The following is a 21,849-nucleotide window of genomic DNA, read 5'->3' as shown; positions in this document are numbered from 1 at the left end:
TCCGGTCGGAGACGAGGAGACCTTGTTCGTCTCCAGGCCGGAGATAAAAGTTTTTTTTTTTAATTAATTTTTTTTATAAATATTTTAAATTAAGTGACCTGTTAGAAATTGGGAAAATCTGTAAATTTGACAAATTATTTGAAATGGATTAGTTCAGGGGCTCAATTGTAATTTTTTTGAGTTTCGAGACCTAATTGCATTATCTGTGCAGTTCGATTGTGTATTTGACCTTTATTCCTAATTATATTGTGAAATTAGATATTGCTATGCCGTAAGAACTAAGAACCTTAATACACGGAACATAAAACAAGAATATTCGAATTCTTTGAGCTGAGGATTTATATTATGTTGTGTTTTGGCTGTAGAGAAGAGTAGAACTCTTGAGGGTTGTTTTGCATTGAAAGTTTAGAGAGTCAATTTTTGTTTTGCATAGACCATTGTGATGTCAATTTCCGGTGCTCTGAAGAATTTCCGGCGAAAGCTGGCGGCGAGTTGTTCGGCAAGTAAGATCAGGGCAGCGGATGGACGATATCAAGCATGCACAGAAAGATGTTTGGCTAAAGATGAGTCCAAGTCTAAAGGGAATGTGGTAAATATGTTTCGCAGCTCCAAAGATTTCAACTTTCTTGCACTTCAGGTATACTTTTCTTTATCAGGGAGTTTGGTTGGAGAGAGGGAATTACGTGGAAAAGATATTGCAATTCCAGGGAGATAAATTACTAGAAATAAAGTGGAAATTTAAATTTCAGAGTGTTTAGTTTACAGGAATATAATTACTGAAAATTTCAATTTCACTGTATGGTATACATGGGAATTGAAAGGAAATAAGTAGTATAAAATAAAAAATATCCAGGGTGGTTGTTAGACATTAATTTTAGGGAAAATGACACTTTTTCCCCTGTGTTATATGCTTATAGCACTTTTTCCCATTGAGTTATTCATGCATTCACATTTGCCCCCTCAATTATTATAGAAGTGGCGGTTTTTCTCCCCGATAATATTAAATGGACATTTCTACCCTTAAAACAAATATTTTATTTATTTCTCTTCTTCAACAAATTATTGCTTATACGTAGGGATGACCACGGTTCGGTTCGAACTGAACCAAACACTATAGCAATCAAATTAAAAAATTTCAGTTATGATTCATAACATAACCCAATATTTGGGTTTCCGTTTATTAAAATCGTGAACTGGAAAAAAATGGATCCTGAACCGTGAACCGGAGGTTCAAATCGGAACAACTACTAGCAATAGCTTAAATTAGAATTATAATATTTGTAAATAGTGTATGTTTTTTTTCCGCATTTATATTGACTCTCACATATAAGTATATATAATCGCGGTTTGAGTTTTATTTTGAACCGTCGGTTCACGATTTTGGATCCAATTTGAACGGTTGGTTCAAACTTTCTTTTAAAATTTTATTTTTTTATTTTTAAAATATTCTAAACTCAACACTTAATGTATTTTATTTTTTCAAATCGTGGTTATAATTTGTTGGAGAAGAAAAATAAATGAAATATTTATTTTAAGGGTAAATATGTCCATTTAATATATCAGGGGGAAAAACTGCCACTTAAATAATTTAGGGGAAAAAAGTTCTATAAGTATATAACAAAGGGGGAAAAAGTGTCATTTTCCCTTAATTTTATGTTAAAAAAGAAAGGGGTAATTTTGACTAATCACTATCTTTTTTTCTTCCTAAAATTCCAGGAATTAAAATTTCAGGGGGAGACATGGGATTTTAATTCCATGAAAATGGGTAAATTGCAATTCCATAGAATTACAATTCCCTTCAACCAAACAAAAGATTTTTGTGGCTTTTGAAATTAGGTAGAAATTAAGTGGAAAGGGAATTTAAATTCCCTTCAACCAAATGCCCTGTAAATTCCAGTAATTTTATTAAAATAAAATAAATTAATTATTTGAGGCAATAATTTAGAGCTTTGAAAAAGGCAGATCGATCACAGTATCACACCACTTCGTACCCAAATGTTCCCTCTTAGAAAATGACAATCTTTATACCATGGACCAGGGTACAGTGCATTGTGGACCTGGCACATGTGTATGTGTCTTATTTTGTGTTATGAAATTTTGTACATTAAGAATATGAATTTTATACCTGAAATAAATTAGTAATTGTGTCTTGCGTTATGTGTCTTGTGTTGTAAAATTCTGTGCTTATGAACACAAATTATATACCTAAATCAGATTCAAAAAATAAATAAATATATAACATGTGTATGTGTCTTGTGTTGTGATTTTTTGTGTCTTGTATTATGAAATTTTGTAACTTACAAGTATGAATTTTGTATCTAGTCGTTTTGATTCAGGGTTCATAATGCTATGTGGGTCCATGATATAAATTGCTGAGAAAATAATATCCCAAAGAATATTCGTTGAAGTATAAAACATGTCTATGATTCTTTCATGCTGGCATATTCTTAGGAGGAAAGATTGAAATGTCCTAATCACAATGAAAGAAATTAGAAAAATATTCTAATTGTATATACTTTGTTTGTTTCATGATTCAATTGCACATAGTTTAAGTTCATATTAGTTACACTTATCCAATTTCACAATTTTTTCAAAATCAATAGCTTCCTTAAGAGAGGTAGATAACAAAATCTATGCTTCACGTTATCTGAGCAGCCTCCCTGGATGATAATTTTCCAAGAAAACAAGAAGGAATCATATAATTGCATTCACATTTAAAAAAGATATGCCAGCTCATAAGATAATAGCCTTTATATATAAATATTTGTACTTAATATAGCACTTTTACTTAATTTGGTACTATATTAATAGATTATTACCAACCCTTTTATTTATATATTTACTTTTTTTTAATTGAAGAATAACTAATCCAATTAACAATATTTTAAGTCAATGAATATACTAATACAGTTATTATACAAATAATTTTTAGTGCTTTAATAATAGCAAATTAAGTAAATTAGACTGCACCAGGATTATATGGTCTAATGGTACTTGGGTTGGACTTCCATTTGAAAGATTATGAGTTCGAGTCTCAGTGGAGAAATGTAATAGAGCTACTAGCATTAAAAAATAAATAAATAAAAAGTAAATTAGACTGCAAATCACATTTTCAAGTTGTGATTTAAAAAAAATGTGATTAATTATCTGTGTGGGAAACACCATGTGTTCGCGTGCGAAACAAACTCAATTACCAAAAACACAGTTGTCTGCAATTCAAGTTGCGTCACTATAGGTCAAAGGCTCGTATAGCCTCTTCTGCCAATCTGTCATCTTCACGCCCAATAAGAATCCCTTTGAATTGCTTGTGATTTCTGCGCAGACCATTGGCTTGAATCTTGATGCCTGTTTTGTTTTCAGAGAATGGTTTTCAGGAGCATTCTTGTTCTGATTACGAGTTGCTTCGGCTTTGGTGATCAGGTGGCAGAGCCCTCTTTGACTGAGAAATTAGAGCCCAATGCGGCGGCGCTTGTGGTGGACGACCAATCTGTTGACACTTCGCCCAGGGTTCGACTCAGTGATGGGAGGTGCCTGGCTTACAGAGAAAGAGGGGTGCCCAAGAACAAATCCAATTACAGAATCATTATAGTCCATGGCTTTGGCAGCTCCAAAGAAATGAGCTTTATGGCTTCTGATGTACTTCACTCATAAACTCCCCCCTCTCTCTCTCTACTTCCAAACTTTTGATTCTGATTAGTCTTTCTTGGAATTTTTAGGTTAATTTCTGATTTTAGTATAAGGGGGGTAAAGGGTTTTATATTTGAGTGTTGGGATTTCATATTTGAGGAATATAAACTGGTAATTATATTAATTGATCTGATCTGAAAAAAGTGATGCAGTTCTCCTAAATCTTTATCTGGTACTACCCAAATTGCAAATCATAGTAATTAGCCTGGAAGCAAGAAAAAAGTAGTGTAATTAGCAATGTATTTACTAATGTTTGCACTTTGGCATATTAACTGATGCATTTTGTTTCTGATTCTACTAGTTATTGTAGGAATTTTGTGTTTCTTTTTTCAGTTGTGTTACTGTTAGGGTTCCACTGATTGGTTTGTGCAGCTTCTTCACAGGGAATGTACTGATATTGTGTTAGTTTCCCAGGAATTGCTTGAGGAATTGGGGGTATATGTCTTGATATATGATCGAGCGGGGTATGGAGAGAGTGATCCAAATCCAAAACGCTCGTTAAAGAGCGAAGGTTCTGATATCGAAGAGCTAGCTGATCTGATGGAGTTAGGATTGAAGTACTATGTAATAGGCGTCTCGCTAGGATGCTACCCGGCCTGGAGTTGCCTCAAGCGCATCCCAAACAGGTCGAACTACTAACTTAAAGATCTTTAGCTTCTTTGCATTTCTGAATCCCGTTTCACCTTCTGTAATGTGAGCCTGCAGGCTTGCAGGTGTAGCGCTAGTTGTCCCGTTCATCAATTACAAATGGCAATCGCTTCCAGATGCTTTGATAAAGGATGATTACCGGAAACAACTATGCCAGTGGGGAATGTGGGTAACGCGGTACACTCCGGGATTGTTACACTGGTGGTTGACGCAGAATTTATTCCCTTCGGCCACCGTTCTTGATAAAAACCCTGCCTTTTTTTGCGACAAAGACTTGGATGTCTTGAAGAATACACAGGGATATCAATTGTTCACTCAGGTAACTTGCATTTCTCGGTGAAAAGGGTAAAAGGAAAAAGAAAAACGCACGCACACATACACACATACACACCAACAACTTTGTTGGGTGAAGGGCCAAGTTCAGCACCAGGTGGCTAGGGGGGATTGTTGGGCAGAGTCCAGCACCCTGCCTCTTGAAAATATGGCGGTATAAGGAAATAAAGTTGCGCCTTCGTTTCTAGCTATAGGATCGTAAGAGTAATGATCTTTTACTTCCTCTTATAGGATGGATTGAGGGATCGAGGCGTGTTTGACTCGCTTTGCCAGGACGGTATAGTGGCGTTTAGCAAGTGGGATTTCGATCCCCTAGAGCTGAGTAACCCACAGCCTCAGAGCGAGTGCTCGGTTCATCTCTGGCAAGGTTACAAGGACAAGGTTGTGCCAGTAGAATTACAAAGATATGTGTGGAAAAGGCTGCCATGGATTCGGTATCATGAAGTTCCACAGGGAGGGCATTTGCTGGTGTATGATAATGCAGTATGTGAAGCAATCTTGAGATCTCTTTTGCTTGGTGAAGATTCTCCATTGTACATGCCAAACTTGGGCAATTAACTCATATTTATTCATTCTTCTTGTGTTTAATTTCAAAATTGATTTCTGGGACTTGAACTGATACAAGTGTAGCAGGCAGTGATTCCAACTGTTTCAAGAGCTCAGAATGGAAAGAGAAGAGCTTTTGAACATTGGTAACTCATCCAATTCTGGCATTTGATCCAAAAATTGATTCCAAATGATCTTAGATATTGATATGGGTTTCAAAATTTCAAACTCCAAACCTATGCTCTAGAAGTAAACAATTTGTATGTCAACTTGATCACATTATTAAGCATATATGTGGTTGAGACTATTTGTATTTATTTATCTAGTCTAAATATGTTCATGTAGACTCGCCATAGTTGTAACTTACTGCTACTTCTCCTCCCCTGTACACTATTTATTGTTTGTTTGTTTTCATTAATAAATAACATAGTTTTACTCCATAACCTTACATGGTATCAAGAGTCAGAATCTCCTAAGAAAGTTTTTATTTTTCTTCTCCTTTCCTTTTTGCCACTCCCCTTTATCAATGGCTTCTACTCCTTCGTTATCTGGTGTTGTTGCTCTTGCGACCATTAACGAAATTATCCAACTTATTGCTACATCAAACTCACTACTACAAATTTCCCTGTCTTGAGACGCCAAGTCCAATATACTCTTATTGGCTTTAATCTCCTTGGCTATATTGATGGTTCTATCAAAGAACCGGTCAAGTTTACTGATCCTGCTCAAACCATCACAAACTCGGGTCATTTAATTTGGTATCGTCAAGACCAAATAATCATTAGTGCTCTTCTAAGGCGTTGTTCTGATACAATCAAACCCTTCATATCTTAGGCAACGACTAGTTGCTAGTTATGCTAGTGCCTCTCGAGGACGAATCATTTACCTCAAGGCTAAGCTCACCAAAAATCCGAGGGGTACTCGATCGATTACCGCCTATCTGAATGACATGCGGTCCATAGCTGATGATCCTACATTGACTATAATGGGGACGTGGTTGTTTACATATTAACACAACTAGGGGAAGAATACATCAGTTCTATCATATATGTTGTTCGTATCCGTGAAACTCCCATTTCCTTGGGAGAGTTATATGATGTTCTCACATATCATGAACACCAATTAAAGGATGCTGATGATGCCCGCCAGGCTCTATTAGCTACTGCTAATATCACTCAACGTAGTTCCTTTCCTCCCTGGAACAATCAACAATCTACAACCAACCGTGGTTCCATAATGGTGTCTATTATGGACCTCTCTCATGTCAGCCCACAATCTTGAGATCACTTTTGCTTGGGGAAGATTCTCCATTGTACATGCCAAACTTGGGCAATTAACTTATATTTATTCATTCTTCTTGTGTTTCAAATATGATTTCTGGGAACTGAACTGATACAAGAGTAGCAGGCAGTGATTCCAACTGTTTCAAGAGCTCAGAATGGAAAGAGAAGAGCTTTACAACAATTCTGGCATTTGATCCGAAAATTGATTCCAAATGATCTTAGATATTGATATGGGTTTTAAAATTTCAAACTCCAAACCTATGCTCTAGATCGAAGTAAACAATTTGTATGTCAACTTTATCACATAACTCTAATTACTAATTATTTTGATAAAAGATTTTTTTTTAATACTTAAGTGATTTCAACTTTGCCCCAGGAGGTCAGGACCCTGTTCTTAGAGTCACTGCAGAAGAGTTGCACAATCAACTCACCAGTCATACTATAAGGGATTCAATGAATTTTTTTCCCATTTGTATAATTTGAACTACATACTGCCGCCTTCAATAAAATATAATTTTAACCAAATGATTGTACCAAACTTTTTTTTTAATCAAATGATGTGTTTTATTTGATTTATTTATAATGGAGTAAATTAATTTCATAAATATAAATTAAATATGAATTTGGCTGGGTAAAATCCTGTCAAGACCATTCCTGAGAACGAAACACGACGTCGTTTAGCAAATTAAGGAGCCCGTTATTGAGAAGCAAACGACGTCGCTTGAAGGAAATTCCAACAGCCATAAGAAATACGGAGTATATATATATATATATATATATATGTGGGACAAAATGCTAAGATAGCAGGCAGCATTTATTTTGGACCTCTCACAGAATATCAACAGTACAGCTATGGTTCATGGCTGGCTGTCAATAACAAGCTAAGGAGAAAAATGTAGGGAAGGTGAGATATGAATGAGAGTTGGTGGAGGTCAAAATCGGCAATAATGATCAGATCATTTGGCAAATGCATCTTAATTTCAAGGATGAAGCAATGGATTCCACTCATGTCTAACAACCTCCACGATGAAGCCCAGTGTTCCAAACATCCCTCCCTATGCACAATTAAGGTATCGCTAATACTGTTTACTTACGATACTATTTGCTGTTATCGTATAACTTAGAGCTAGTAGTAAAACTGTGATACTGTCGTGATTTCTCTATTCTTAGAATTAGGATATTTGAGCATCCTTTGAAGGTGGGAAGTTACTTATTTTTCTTAGTATTTTGACCTAAATATATTTAATTTTTGTGGTTTACCTATTTTCTTTTTTCTTTGTATCCAACAAAGTTTAAATACACCATGCAAGGGGGACAGTTTGACCATAATGTGAGCCATCTTAGGATTGATTTGGTAGACCAATCTTCTCTAATCTTGATGGATACAAACAAAGCCTCCCAATATGTCTTTTAAGAGCAATTCTAATGATTGAGGGTTTTTTTTTTTCTAAGTTTTTCTTTTGGTGGGCTCTTTACTAAGTTGTAGCAGTTGCAAGATTTTTTTTAAAAAAAAAAAAAAAAAAAAAAAAAAAGACATCAATAATTAATATTAGTCTTGTTTTAATCTTTTTGATGAGATCTTTCAATTTAAGTGATATAATTTATGTTTAAATATTTCACAAAATATGTAAATATATTAAAACAGTGAAAAAAGATTATCAAAATTTTGCCGTTCATTAACAGTAGTATAGTTCACCTATATATAGCAAAACTTTTGTTGTTTTGGCGTGTGTTCATTGGAGGCAATTTGTATCAATTTTTTTTGCTGATATGTCATTTTTCAGTGTTGATTGGAGATGGTATTAGTAAATTATTAAATGGCGATACTTCTCCATAGACTAAATGATTAAGATGATACATTATATTGTTTGGTTTGGGCTCCTAGACAACCTGAAGGATCATTTGGCTTTTAAAAGGAGTGGGAGCGTGGGACTGTGGGAGTGGACAACCATATGAGTTTTGACTAAGTTGACAACTTGTTTTTGGGGTAATAATAAACTAAATAATTTTGGATCTATCTTTGGTAGTAGCCACTAGCTACCAATTAAGAACGTAACACTAAATAATTCATCAACTTATAAGGCACTTCACGTTCCACATGAACAATTATTCTTCTTTTTTTTTTGGACAAATACAACGGACAATTGGTTGAATTCTTAATATGATAATCACAATATTTTAAGTTTGATTTAGTAGGAGTAACTTATTGACCTTCTTTGTTTGAGTCGGTATCTATAGACAATTTAGATTGTTTACCTCCTTGTGCTCCTTTACTAGCTAAAGTCACAAGACAGACCTCACCAAAAGTCCACATTCGCATAGTGATTGAACATTTTCCGTAAATCAAATAATTCTTTTTGTTACGATTCATGATGATAAAAAAATAAAATCACTAGATTTCTATAATTAAACATTTTGTAATTACACATCATCAAAATGATCTTTTAAGTGTCACTTTGATTACTCTCTCAATTTTAAAACCCACTATATAGAGGGGTGTACAATGTTCAGTTCGAGTAGTTTGTAGTTAATAATTGAAAAAAAAAAAAATTAACATAGTCATAATTAACCAAAAAATGATTTTTTTTTTTTAACTTTATAACCAATTATTGCACATCTCTATATATGTTTGAAGAGTTAATACCATATGATATCTTCTTAATATAGTGGTTTTACCACGTTTAGTTCTATACTTTCAAATTGTATACTCATGTTCCTTTGACTTTCAAATTGTTGCCATTAAATTTCGAAAGTTGAAGGATCATGTGTCGTTAACTTGGACCACGAATTGTTAAATTTGAAAGTTAAAGGAACACAAATAGTCAATTTAAAAGTTTAGAACTAAACGTGACAAAATAACTATATTAGGAGGACCCCATTTGACATTAATTCTATGTTTGAATGCCTATTGAATTCTTAACTATTGAGATAGTCATAACATATCAAAAAATTGAAATAACTAAAATTTTTATTTAATAATCGATAATCAACTAAAAGAAAAATCAGTTGAAGCAACCAAAATTTCTCACCCTTAGGCCTTAGGTATAAGCAACCAAAATGATTAAACAAATAAGGAAATTAAAATGTGTTAAATAAGCTATTGAACTTTTTATTTTTGTGCAATTGGATCACTAAATTTAAAAGGTGTGTAACTGGACTATCAAACAAATAAAAAATGTGTAATTTTAATCTTTTTATCAATTTTTTTTCCAGTACAATATGATTATATTGACTACATGGTATGTATTGACTATTGAGAGTTGCTCTTACCCCTATCATACTAGTCTGGAGTAAATTAGGGGTGTTCAATCGGTTAACCGAACCGAATTAATCGAAATTTTTTTTCTTTTAACCGTTAACCGAACCGAAGTTTGCTTTACCGAATTCACCAAACCAACTTTTTTTTCAGTTAACTGAATAACCGTACTTTTTAAAGCTAAAATTTAAAATTCTAAAAATAACACCTAAAATAATAAATCCAATTAAAATAAAATACATATCATAATAAATTCATAACAAAATATACAAAAACATTAATTAAAGTATTTATATATATATATATATATATATATATATATATATATATATATATATATATATATATATATATATATATATATATATATTAACAACTTCGGTTAATTCGGTTAACCGACCTTTCGAACCAAATTAACCGTTAACCGAAGTTTTAAAATTTCTTTAACCATTACCGAACTGAAAAAGTTCGATTCGGAAACGGTTAACCGAACTTTATCAGTTCCGTCGGTTAACCGAAAATTATCCGAAGTTCGCACACCCCTAAAGTAAATATTAAAATGTTTTAAACTCAAATTACATTATTAAAAGAAATAAAAAATTATCACAGTTGCATATATTTTTCTTATTTGATGATTCCATAAAAACACTTTTTATGTTTAGTGACCTAATTACATAAATTTGTTTGACTTATTTAACACATTTATTAACAAAAAAAGAATACATCATCAAACCAGTGAAAGTTACAGCCAGCCTCTGGCATTTCAGTGCGAGTCTCTTTCTCCTTGTTTCAACAAGGACGCCAACCTGTGATATTCCACTCCATACAAACTAGTGAAACTACCAACCATTTTTATTGAAACCAAAGATACTACTTTTACCCTCAGGGGCTTAGTTGAGATGAGAGAATTAGATGAGAAAAGAATTATAATTTGATAAAAAAAAATAAAGTGAAAATTTAAATTACATTAAGCAATCAAAATGTGCTACATTATAATAAATAAAAAATGAGAGTATATGTAGAATTAATCTTATTGAAACATCATAAAAATAATGAACAATAATTTTATAAGAATGAAAGGGAAAATTAAAAGGCATTAATTTAGTTTGTTAAAATAATGACGTGACAGTGGCTGCTCCCACTTGCAGATTAAACAATTCTTCCACTTGCTAATCCGCCAAATAATCATCATTTACGTGCCCAAAAACGAGATGCCCTTTGACCAATATTAGGGCTCGTTTGGTTCGCGAAAAATATTTTAAGGGAAGTGGAATTGAAATTCTATGGAAAAACAATTACTAGGAAAATGAATTTCATTGGTGGAAAAAGAATTACTGGGAATATCAATTCTATTGTTTGATTAGATTTGGAATTGTAAGAAATAATGGGTATAAAGACCTATATGCCCCTACAAATTAATAAAAGTAATATAATTAAAAAAGAAAGTAAGGGTAAAATAGGCAATCTATTCACTTTTTCTTCCCATCTTCCATGGAAAACAAAATTCTTAGTCCAATCAAGGATTTTGTTTTCCTTAAATTTGAGGAATTCATTTTCCAATAAAAAATGAATTCCATGAACCAAACACTAGAAAATACCATTTTCCTTCACTCTAAGAAAAATGTTTTCTTTTGAAAAACATTTTCCATGAACCAAACATCCCCTTAGTAATTACGTTGTTTTGTCCAACACTCTTCTGTTGTACCTTGTACATGAAAAACACGAAAGCATAAGCTCTGTTTTTTAGTTTAATTTTTTCACATATACTAATTTTATTATAATAATACTAAAAATGGTTCAAAGACATAATAAACTTGAACTCTGCTAACTGGGTCATGCTGTTTTACTTGTGCTTTGATTTTGATGTGTAACCCATTCTGAATTTTTATAACATAAAAATAGTAATGATTTGTTAATGTACTTTTCTCTCCTCCAATCCAATAAAATATAGATTAGGTAACTTATTTCGTAATTATATTGCATGTTGGATTAGTCCCACTTTTGATTTTTCTGCTACACTGATTTTTGTTTTTAAATTCAATTCTCGACTTTAAAATTGATCTTTTTTTAATTCTCGATTATTGTATTTGTTCCACTTTTGAGATTTTCTGTACAACAATTCTCTATTATATTACTTGTAATAACAGATTACTAGGTTCTGACAAGACTCGGATTAATTAAACCCAACAATCAGAGGTCACCGATTTGCCTTTAAAGAAGGCGACATTGGTCGCCTTCTCTACTGTAGAAAGCAACCTTTTGGTCGACTTCTTCAAAGGCAGAGTCGTCAGTCACCGGGTTTAGCAGGTCCTTATTGACATGTTATTACAGGTCACTAATCGATTGTAAGTTTTAATATACGAAAATGACATGTTGATAAATTTAATTGTAATTTTTTAAAGTTCAAGAACTTTTTTTTTTTTTTTTTTGGTATCAACCACACACTGTGGTCCGGTCCAGGTTCACCCGGTTCGCTCCAAGAGGAGCAGAAGCTGGCCCAAAGGGAATCGTCACTTATGAGAATCGAACCCGAGTTATCCCGAAATTTTCCCCCACAAAGAGAGCTCATTTGTCACTTGAACTATCCCGTTGGGTTAAAAAAGTTCAAGAACTTAATTGACTTTTTAGATAAAAAAAAAATTGAGTACATATTAACTTTTGGAGTGAGAAAAATTCACAAAAATCTATCAATCTATGGGCGGCAGGTAACGGAACGGTGTAACCCAACACTCACTGAACTCGTCGCCTCTCAACAAAACCCAAAAGCCATAACTCACTCACCCACTCTCTATAAATCTCTCTCTTGGACTGATCAAAGGTCTTTCCACATCTCGCGCCTCACTTTACCCTCGGAAGTCCGGCCTTAGATTCCCAAAGAAAATCCAACTTTTAGGTAAGATTTTACGTTTTTCTTTACTATTCTGCACCGATGCTATTTTCTAGTGGTTTATTTGATTTATTTATGAATCTGTCCTGCATCTTGCGGTGCTGTTTTTCTTCTTCCTTTGGGTTCGTAGTCATTCCTGGGTTTGGTTTCTTGGAACTTTGTTGTTTTGCGGTTTGATCCGTCGGTAATTTTAGGCGGAATTTGTGATTTGTGATTAAAGGTTGGATTTTGAGGCCAACCATGATTCTGTTATTCACTCTTCTGGTCGGATACGCTCGAGATCCATTTGAATCGTGTGGATTTGTGCATCTTTTTTTATCTGCTATCGTGTAGATGTAAACTGGCCTTTGGATTATTGAATTGTTTTGGAGTGAGAAGTATGTTGCTTGGGAAATTTATTCTAAAATTGAACTTGTTGCTATTTAGTTTCTACTTGAATTGGTGTATGTAGCTTTGTCTTGTGGTAGCCATACACCTAATGGCTCTTTCTGGTATAGGTCTTGGTACTTTCCTGAATATCTCTCTAAAGGATTTGAGTCTAATTTTACCAGTAATGGCTCTTTCTGATAAGGGTGGAATGGTTTAGTATAGGCTAGAGATTGAGTAAAAACATACCCTTAGTGATACCATTTGAGCTAAGCTAGTGATGGTAAGGAAATAGGAAGTAGTTGGAGGCTTGAATGGTCCATCTACTTCTGTCTTTGCATAAACTTCCATCTTATAGGCTGAGGTTTGGAACTGTAATTGGAACTTTACTTGAATGTTTAATATGAAACCTTATCATGAATTCACGATGCATTAGCACTGTTAATGCCCGGATGAATATTTGAAAGGGTTTTTAGCCTGTTTATGAGCTTTGGATGAACTCCAAAGTGATAGTGGGCAGCTAGCAGTGGATTAGGTGTTTGGACTGCAGAACAAGGAGAATTATAGAGTCGGTGTTAAAGGTTGCTAAATGGAATAGTGGAATATGTATGGTTGATCTCAAATACGTGTGTGTTTTACACAAACAACAAATTTAATGCAAGGTCTGTTGAGGAAGCTTTTCTTATGCTCCTTGTAATCTTTAGATTGCAGAATGGAAAGTGTCAATCTTCATTATTTTTGGTCAATTGAGCATTTATTTTTTAGAAAATTGTAATTTATACTGCCCAAGTATAAGCCAATTATAAATGTCATTCTTCAATTCTAAGTGATTTGTTGCCCCTAAATTGTCAAAATGTGGCCATATATTGGCCCCATATATTATGCCCCTCAGGAGGCTAGGAGGGGCAATACCATATGGCCACATTTTGACAATTCAGGGGCAACATTTATACCACTTAGAATTGAGGTGTGGCATTTATAATTGACATAAAACACGGCATTATGTTCAGCTCTTTCTATTTTTACTTGGACCAAAGTATTCGTTCTGATTGTTATCCGTGTTTGATTGGCATCTACATATTTTCAGGTGAACCATGTCGACTGTAAGACTTCCATCTACCTGCATGTTCAGAAGTGCCCCTGTTACCCAACCAAAGAGTGCATTTGTGAAGAGCCCATCATCCATTACTTCCGTAAAGAGGGTCTCTAAATCATTTGGCTTGAAAGCTGACCGTTACAGAGTGACTGCATCAGCGGTATATAAGGTTAAACTGGTTTGTCCAGATGGCGAGTACGAGTTTGATGCACCTGCGGATACTTACATCCTGGATTCAGCTGAGGCCGCGGGAGTTGAACTGCCATACTCTTGCAGGGCCGGGGCATGCTCTACCTGTGCGGGGAAGACCGTGACAGGCTCTGTGGATCAATCTGATGGGTCTTTTCTCGATGACAACCAAATGGAAGAGGGATATGTCTTGACTTGTGTTTCTTACCCAACTTCGGATTGCGTGATTCACACCCACAAGGAGAGTGATCTTTACTAGGTATTTACTTAGGTTGTTCCTACATTATGCTGAAAAACTCCAAAAACTCTCAGGATTAGGGTCTTGATTCTCAGTGTCCACTCCTTCAACATTGTTGTTTCAGTTAATGTAATGCTATCCTTTTCAATTTCCTGAATTTCATTCCAACTACTTTTGCCTATAGCATTGTTTTGTTCATTTTTGTTCCCAAAAGGTTGAATCCCCAACCCAAGGGCTCTCACACCCCTTTTCGACAAAGTATTTGGAGGATGCAAATCATGGTAATTCGAACACAGATGTTAGACACTTGTTTACTGCGCAGAAAGAGTCCTCCTCACTTTGAGAGGTTGCTCTCACATTGCCGCTAGTGAGATTAATCTTGGATCATTGTTTTCGAACTTTACCCCTGTGATCAATTGAGATTATACACTCATAAATATTTAGACTTTTCCACCCCAAAAATTAAAAATACACACAAATTGGATCTTTCTTAAGGTGGGTATAAGAAGATAGTCAATTCTATAATGGGCCTTGGGTTTAATATTTTGTTTGGGTTTTTGTAACAAAATCATAAGAGGAACAAATGTACTCTATTATCTCATCAAGCTTAGGTTATAGATTATTGTTATAAGCTACATTAAACAACCAAAGGCATTATAATTTTTTTTGGTTTGACCAAAAGTTTCCTCAAGACACTGACACTAATCATGCTTATACGGGGTAAGACCTCAAGAATGGCAAGACATTATATTATATTATGTATCATGGTTCATATGCATTGTAATGTAGACCACTGATAAATATTGATTTTTAATAAATTGAAGGTTTATTATTAATGTACTGAAAATTCATTTTTAGATAGTGTACCAAATAATAAACTTTCAGTACATTAATAATGAACTTTAAAAAAATGAACATTCAATATACTAAAAATGAACTTTATGTCAATAGTCCGAACATTCAATATATTAAAAATGAACTTTATGTCAATCGTCCACCTTACAAGGTGCAGTATAGTCCATAGTATAATGATTGGTAGCAAGACATTCCTTCATGGGTCTCAACCTCTGTTAATTTGGAAGAAATTCTCAATATCTCATCTAACCTATTGGTAAAGACATTATAGTTTCACGATCATAAATTTGTGAATTGATGTAAGTGATTACGACCAAATTTAGTTCTCATATTAAAAAATTCAAAAAAAAAAAAAAACACACAGATAAATTAGAGTTAGAAAGTCGTAAACACAATAGTGATGAAATAAGAAAATATGTTGCATTTTGAAAAAGCCCTTTTTGGTGTTATAAGAGAAGCAAGAAGGGGACAATGAAGGCTCAAAAAAAGACTTGATTTGGTGGAGCTGAGAAAGTGCATGGGATTAGTGTATAGTAAGAACTTTTGCACAAAGAGATGAAGGAATATAGAAATTGAGGAATAAGAATAAAGCTACTTCTATCCTTGTCTCCTTGAATGGCCTACCTCAACAAAAAAGTTATTTGAGATATGGAAAGATAGGCTGAAATATCTTGGATATGTAATCTCAGCTCATTAGTCGATCAAGAATTTTTTGGAAAGCAACTTTTTGGGAGAGATCCAGCTCCATCGATGTTATCTTATTGTAAAAACATTGGGGAAAAAGGCATTAACTTTTTCGTTTCTTTTTTGTTTTGGTTATTGAAAATTATTGAAGTTTTTATGGTTTGTTATAGGTCCAATTAAAAAAAAAAAAGGGCCATGTATCATGTCATTAACATTTAAATTTCGTGGTTAAATAATAAAAAAAAGAGGATTATCTTGTTGTGAAAATGATTTTTTTTTTTATGTGCAAATTGCTCATGATTATCTTAACAAGTGGATTTTTCGCCATTCGTACATGCACATATTCTTTAATTACATTATACCTACAAATTATAAATTTTTCATATCACTTTTCAAGTGAGAATAATATTATTTTGTTGTGCAACTGACACATTATATATATATATATATATATATATATATATATATATATATATATATATATATATATATATATGGGGGCATGCTCAGGTGAGAATGGGTGCCCAAGAAAGAATTAAGAACTAATCGTAGCCGTTCATGTGTCCAGATTTAACGAATCAGATGTAATTTTAAAAAATGACGAGGTGACATTTTCGTAAATAATTAACTTTGGTGCAAGTAAAACGTGTTAAAAGTGCAAGTAACTGGTGTAAGTTTGCAAGTAAAAAGTGCAAGTAAAATCACTTAAAAATGTAACCATTTTCAGTAAATAGTGCAAGTAACTTAGCTTGTTAACATTGGTGCACCTAATGATAACGTCCTTCACATTGGTGCACTTAATGATAACATTTGGTGCAACTAATGATGACATGCATTAGATGCACTTAATATTGATGCTCAGTGTACATTATTTGTTACACTTTTAATACATTTATAATTGCACTTTTAATACATTTTACTTGCACTTAGGTGCACTATATAAAACTGTTACTTGCACTTTTTACACAATAATTTGTTTGCACTTCAATGTTCAATTATTTACGAAAACGCCATCCTATTTTTTTAAATGAGTATTTCTGATCCATTAAATCTAGACACGTAAACGACTGTGCGTGGTTCTTAGTTCTCTCCTAAGTAACCCGTTCTCACCCGAACGGTTTCCTATAAATATAAACGAGGGGGAAACGGAAACCTAAACAACAAAATTAGATAGCAACCACTCTTCTTGCAACACCTAAAACAAACATCTTCAAAAAGCAAATGATGGAAAGAGTATGGCCACACAAGCATTACCCGAAGACTTGATAATGTAGTATGAAACATTGGGAAGCTTATCAACAACTCTATTTTGCTTCTTTGAAATGCAATGGACACTATTTATATTATAGTATGATGCAAGCCTACTAGGGTAAAGTACTACCTAAAGATTCTAGCCTCAACATAAAAATTAGTTTAAAAATAAAAATTTAAACCAAATCTTAATTAACTAATCTCTTTAGGTTATACATCTTCATGTTAACTCTATTATTAACGTAACCAACTTAAAAGTCTTTGTGCCGACTGTATTATTAATCCTATTCTCATCACATTAGGTATATGTATGGCAAAAACTGTTAAACTAATCGGAGAAAAATTCAACTTTGTTCTTCTCAAAAAGTTTGAATCCCGAACTCTAAAGGTCCCTACACTCCGAGCCGACAGAGTATCTAGGAGGATGAAAATCATGGTAACTTAGCTAAATTATAGTACATAGGCTAGACCTTTGTTTACTGCGCACAAGGAGCTCCTCTTACTTTGAAAGATTGATCCCACACTGCCGCTGGTGAAACTTGATCGATCACTGATCATTCTTGCCAAACTTCACTCCTATGACCAACTGAGCTGTTCATGCGAACAAAAATTCAACTTTGTTTGTGGCACAAATAAAGGATCAAATTAACCAAAAAGATGAAACCACAATCATCTCACGTTGACATAATAGAGAATAAATTGAATTAATCATGTCGCCACCTTCTATCGAAAATCAATGGCGTATTTTCTTCTTGGCATTTTAAACCTTTTACACGTGAATTTTCTTGCCTGATCGATTTTAGGGTGGTCACAGGATAATAGGGCTGGCACCCGACCCGGATCACAAATGAGCATCTGACTCAGCATCACATGGGAACCCAACGGGCAGAACTCCAACGGTTAGAATCCAACAGGTGTCACATTTATTGTCATTGAAGCCACCTTTGATGCCACCACTGATGAGAGAGAGTTAAAGCCTCAACGCCTCATTCATGACTCTTCATATTCTTGCCGTTAGCTCAGCTCCCCAAAGATGTCTCTTCATGTTGTTACCGTTAGGACCTAGCATAAATAGAACTTCCCTCAGCTGAGCAGGGGACACACTGTACTTTCTATACTGAGACAAAGGCAATACAACTATTGTTACTCTCTTATTCGTTACTCTTATATTATATTTCCGGTAACATTATTACCGTCATTGGTGCTTTCATTGAGAGCCTGAGTCCAATACTCAAGCAGGCTACAACACAACTTTTTTTTCTCTTTCAACAGCAAGCTTGAAAGAATGGCGTCCCACAGCTCCCACGGTTCTCGCAACGTGAACAATGGCAACGCCTCAGGTGACCTCCGTGACCTACTCACAAACAATCGCGGAGGGGACCTCCGAGAACATCTCAACAACGGGAGGCCCGGGGACCTTCGAGATCAACTCAACAATGGAGGAGGCCTTCGAGACCAACTCAACAATAGAGGAGACCTCCGAGACCAACCCCACAATGGAGGGGCGAACCAAGTCATGAACCTCCAGGCGACTGCCGATGTCATTCAGCAAGCAGTGATGGCGGCGCTAAATCAGGTGGCGGTAGGACTGCAAGGTCAAGTGCCCCCGCCGCGGCCCCAGGAAATAAGGGTGGAGACCCAAAGAAGTGCACCGGCCAGACGACAACCAGGCCCTTCCCAATCTGCACCAGAACGACTGGGACAAAGGGCGCCCGTGCGGCAAAGATTAGGATCACGGGCCGAGGGATCCTTTACCAGAGGTCCTCGCCAACACGAAAACAGAGAAGCTGAGAGATCACCCACAGAGGAGGTGGGCGAGTCTCAGGAGCCGATCCCACGCCAACACGTTGATGAGTCGGCCTTACGTCGACACTTGGAGGAGCGACGCGTCGAAGAGCCGGCTCCGCGACGGCACTCGGCGGGAAAGCGATGCGTTGATGAACTAGCTCCACGACGACACATGGAGGAGCGGCAGCCGGCCCCGCGCCGGCACCCTGACGAGTCAGCCCTGGTCGAGAGGCTGCAGAGAAGAATCGAGGAGTTAGCAAGAAGGGTGGAGGCACGGGAGCAGTCGCCGGAACCCGAGATACGGATGACAGCACCATTCTCCCCAAGCATCATGGACGTACCTTTGCCGAGGGACTTTAGGTTGCCCGCTATCAAGGAGTACACGGGGGCCACTGACCCACGTGTCCACATGACGAGGTACAAGGCTGCTATGGTAATGATCGGGGCAGGGGACGCCATCATGTGCCGAGCGTTCTTGTCCACCCTGGATGGAGCGTCCCAAGACTGGTTCAACACCATCCCAGATGGGTCGATCCAAAACTTTGGGGAGTTGTCCAAGAGCTTCATAACATACTTCTCCGGTAGCATACAACGTAAGAAACCCTTCTCTCACCTCTGTGTAGTGAAGCAAGATAGAGGCGAGAGCCTAAAAAACTTCCTGGTCAAATGGAAAAAGGAAGTCAGTAATGTCTACTACTTCGACTCCAAGGCGGTGATCCCAATATTTATCCATGCCTTAAGATCAGGGTATTTCCACAAGCAGCTGAACGCCCACCACCCCCGTTCTTACGAAGATTTGATGAGGACGGCTAGCCGCTATGCCGAGGCAGAGGACGTCGACAGGAAAAAGAAAGATGAGGAGAACAACAGGAAAAACGGGAAACCTGGGAAAGCTGGTCCGCCCAGCCAGGCACCACTCTCGAACCACCCGACCGCAGGGAAGGGCCGAGACTACGAACGACCTCGCCTAGTCCCCTTGCGTAATTTAACTCCTCTTACCCATCCCGTCAGTGTCATTCTAAAGCAAGCTGAGGAGATGGGAATGGTAGAATTCCCCGAGGAGTGCATGAAGGTCTCCCCAAAGGCAGACCAAACAAAGTACTGCAGGTTTCATAGGCATGCCGGACAAGATACGGATGAGTGTCACGTTTTGAAGAGACAAATAGAAGACCTCATCCAGCAGGGCTACTTCCGACATTTCGTCAAGAGATCCAAGCAGCAGCAACAGCCGCAACACAATCCACCAAAAAATGTCTGGATGAATGAGGATGGCACCGAGCCATCCACCTCAAACGCCAAAAAAAGAGACCACGACCAAATATCTGAGCAGAGTGATAGCGAGAAAGAAACCGAGGTGGCGCCCAGACGACAAAAGAAGCACACCATACACTTTATCTATGGTAGACCGGCAGGGGGCGACACGCCCGCAGAAAGAAAGAAGTGGAGCCGACAGATATACGTGGGAGAAGTGGCGAGTCTTCCTAGAGAAAAGAAACAGAGACAGGAGGCCATCACCTTCTCTAATGATGACCTCCCAGAGGGCCCGCTACCCCATCGTGACGCCTTGGTGATTGAGATGGACATCAACGATGTCATTATTCGCCGCATCTTAGTCGACACGGGAAGCTCAGTCAATGTGATGTATTACGATGCCTTCACCAAGTTGGGGATACCTAGGAACCAGCTCAAAGAAGTACGTACCTCACTCTCTGGATTTACGGGTGATTCAGTGGAGACGGAGGGGTCGGTGGCCATACCAGTGGAGATAGGCACGAGCCCTAACATTCGCAAACTTGACATGGAATTCATCGTGGTAAGACTCACTTGTGCGCACAACATCATTTTGGGGAGGCCGGCACTGGAGGACCTCAAGGCCATAGTGTCGGTGGAACACTTGTGTATGAAGTTCCCTACTCCGAATGGGATAGGGGTCGTCAGAGGAAACCAGTGAGCAGCCCGCAGTTGTTACGTTAAAGCATGCAAAAAGATTGGCAGAAATAATCCATAAGTCCACACCATCTGTAAAGATAATCGATCGGGTATGGAGCTAGGAACATTTGATTAAGTATTTTCCTTAATATTCTAGTAGTCGTTTGGGACTAGTGTTTGGTAATCGCGGTCCGCCCGCTTTGCATTCTGAAATCATTTGGAATAGTATCTCGTGCTTGTGGTGCGCCCATGTTGTTTCCAAAAAAAAAAAAAAAGAACGAGTCGCACGCCCCGGCCACAGGTTGGCCGAGACGTGACTCAACTCGGATGGCCGAGGCAAGCCTCGGCCAAAGTTCGGCCGAGGAGCCCGCCTCAGCCACAGTCTGACCGAGGCACGCCTCGGCCACAGTTTGGCCGAGGAGCCCGCCTCGGCCAAGTGTTGGCCGAGGAGCCCGCCTCGGCCACAGTCTGAACGAGGTGCGCCTCGGCCAAGTGTTGGCCGAGGTGCGCTTCGGCCAAGTGTTGGCCGAGGCGCCCGCCTCGGCCAATGGTTAGCCGAGGCGCACACCTCGGCCAACGCCGAAGTCCGAGGCTACGCCGGAGCCTGCCCCAGCCACGATCGTTCGAGGCTACGCCTCGGCCGCGATCAGCCGAAGCGCACGCCTCCGCCACGATCGGTCGAGGCAACGCCTTGGCCACGATCGGACGAGGCGACGCCTCGGCCACGATCGGTCGAGGCGACGCCTCGGCCACGATCGGTCGAGGCGACGCCTCGGCCACGATCGGTCGAGGCCACGCCTCGACCACGATCGG

At 37.2% G+C, this 21,849-nt stretch overlaps 2 protein-coding genes across 4 annotated transcripts; both read left to right on the top strand.

The window, feature by feature from the left end:
• The first annotated feature begins 372 nt into the window (after window positions 1-372).
• LOC109192900 lies at window positions 373-5,657 on the top strand. Of its 2 annotated transcripts, none has more exons than XM_019343609.1 (5): window positions 373-637; window positions 3,361-3,636; window positions 4,102-4,313; window positions 4,393-4,654; window positions 4,900-5,657. In XM_019343609.1, the coding sequence occupies exons 1-5, from the start codon at window positions 443-445 to the stop codon at window positions 5,224-5,226; spliced, it is 1,272 nt and encodes a 423-aa protein (XP_019199154.1). In that variant the 5' UTR covers window positions 373-442; the 3' UTR covers window positions 5,227-5,657. The 2 variants fall into 2 exon arrangements, with proteins under 2 accessions (XP_019199154.1, XP_019199155.1); XM_019343610.1 differs by lacking the exon at window positions 373-637 and adding an exon at window positions 3,280-3,313 and having other exon boundaries at window positions 3,360-3,636; window positions 4,900-5,531.
• Window positions 5,658-7,299: 1,642 nt separating this feature from the next.
• Window positions 7,300-14,727, top strand: LOC109192912 (ferredoxin-1-like). Of its 2 annotated transcripts, none has more exons than XM_019343623.1 (2): window positions 7,300-7,567; window positions 14,094-14,727. In XM_019343623.1, the coding sequence occupies exon 2, from the start codon at window positions 14,101-14,103 to the stop codon at window positions 14,548-14,550; it is 450 nt and encodes a 149-aa protein (XP_019199168.1). In that variant the 5' UTR covers window positions 7,300-7,567; window positions 14,094-14,100; the 3' UTR covers window positions 14,551-14,727. The 2 variants fall into 2 exon arrangements, with proteins under 2 accessions (XP_019199168.1, XP_019199167.1); XM_019343622.1 differs by lacking the exon at window positions 7,300-7,567 and adding an exon at window positions 12,464-12,646.
• Window positions 14,728-21,849: the final 7,122 nt, after the last annotated feature.

This window comes from Ipomoea nil, unplaced genomic scaffold (assembly GCF_001879475.1).
Source record: "Ipomoea nil cultivar Tokyo-kokei standard unplaced genomic scaffold, Asagao_1.1 scaffold1834, whole genome shotgun sequence".
NCBI classification, from domain to species: domain Eukaryota; kingdom Viridiplantae; phylum Streptophyta; class Magnoliopsida; order Solanales; family Convolvulaceae; genus Ipomoea; species Ipomoea nil.
The sequence above is the reverse complement of the archived record's forward strand: the minus strand, read 5'-3'. Positions and strand labels throughout refer to the sequence as shown.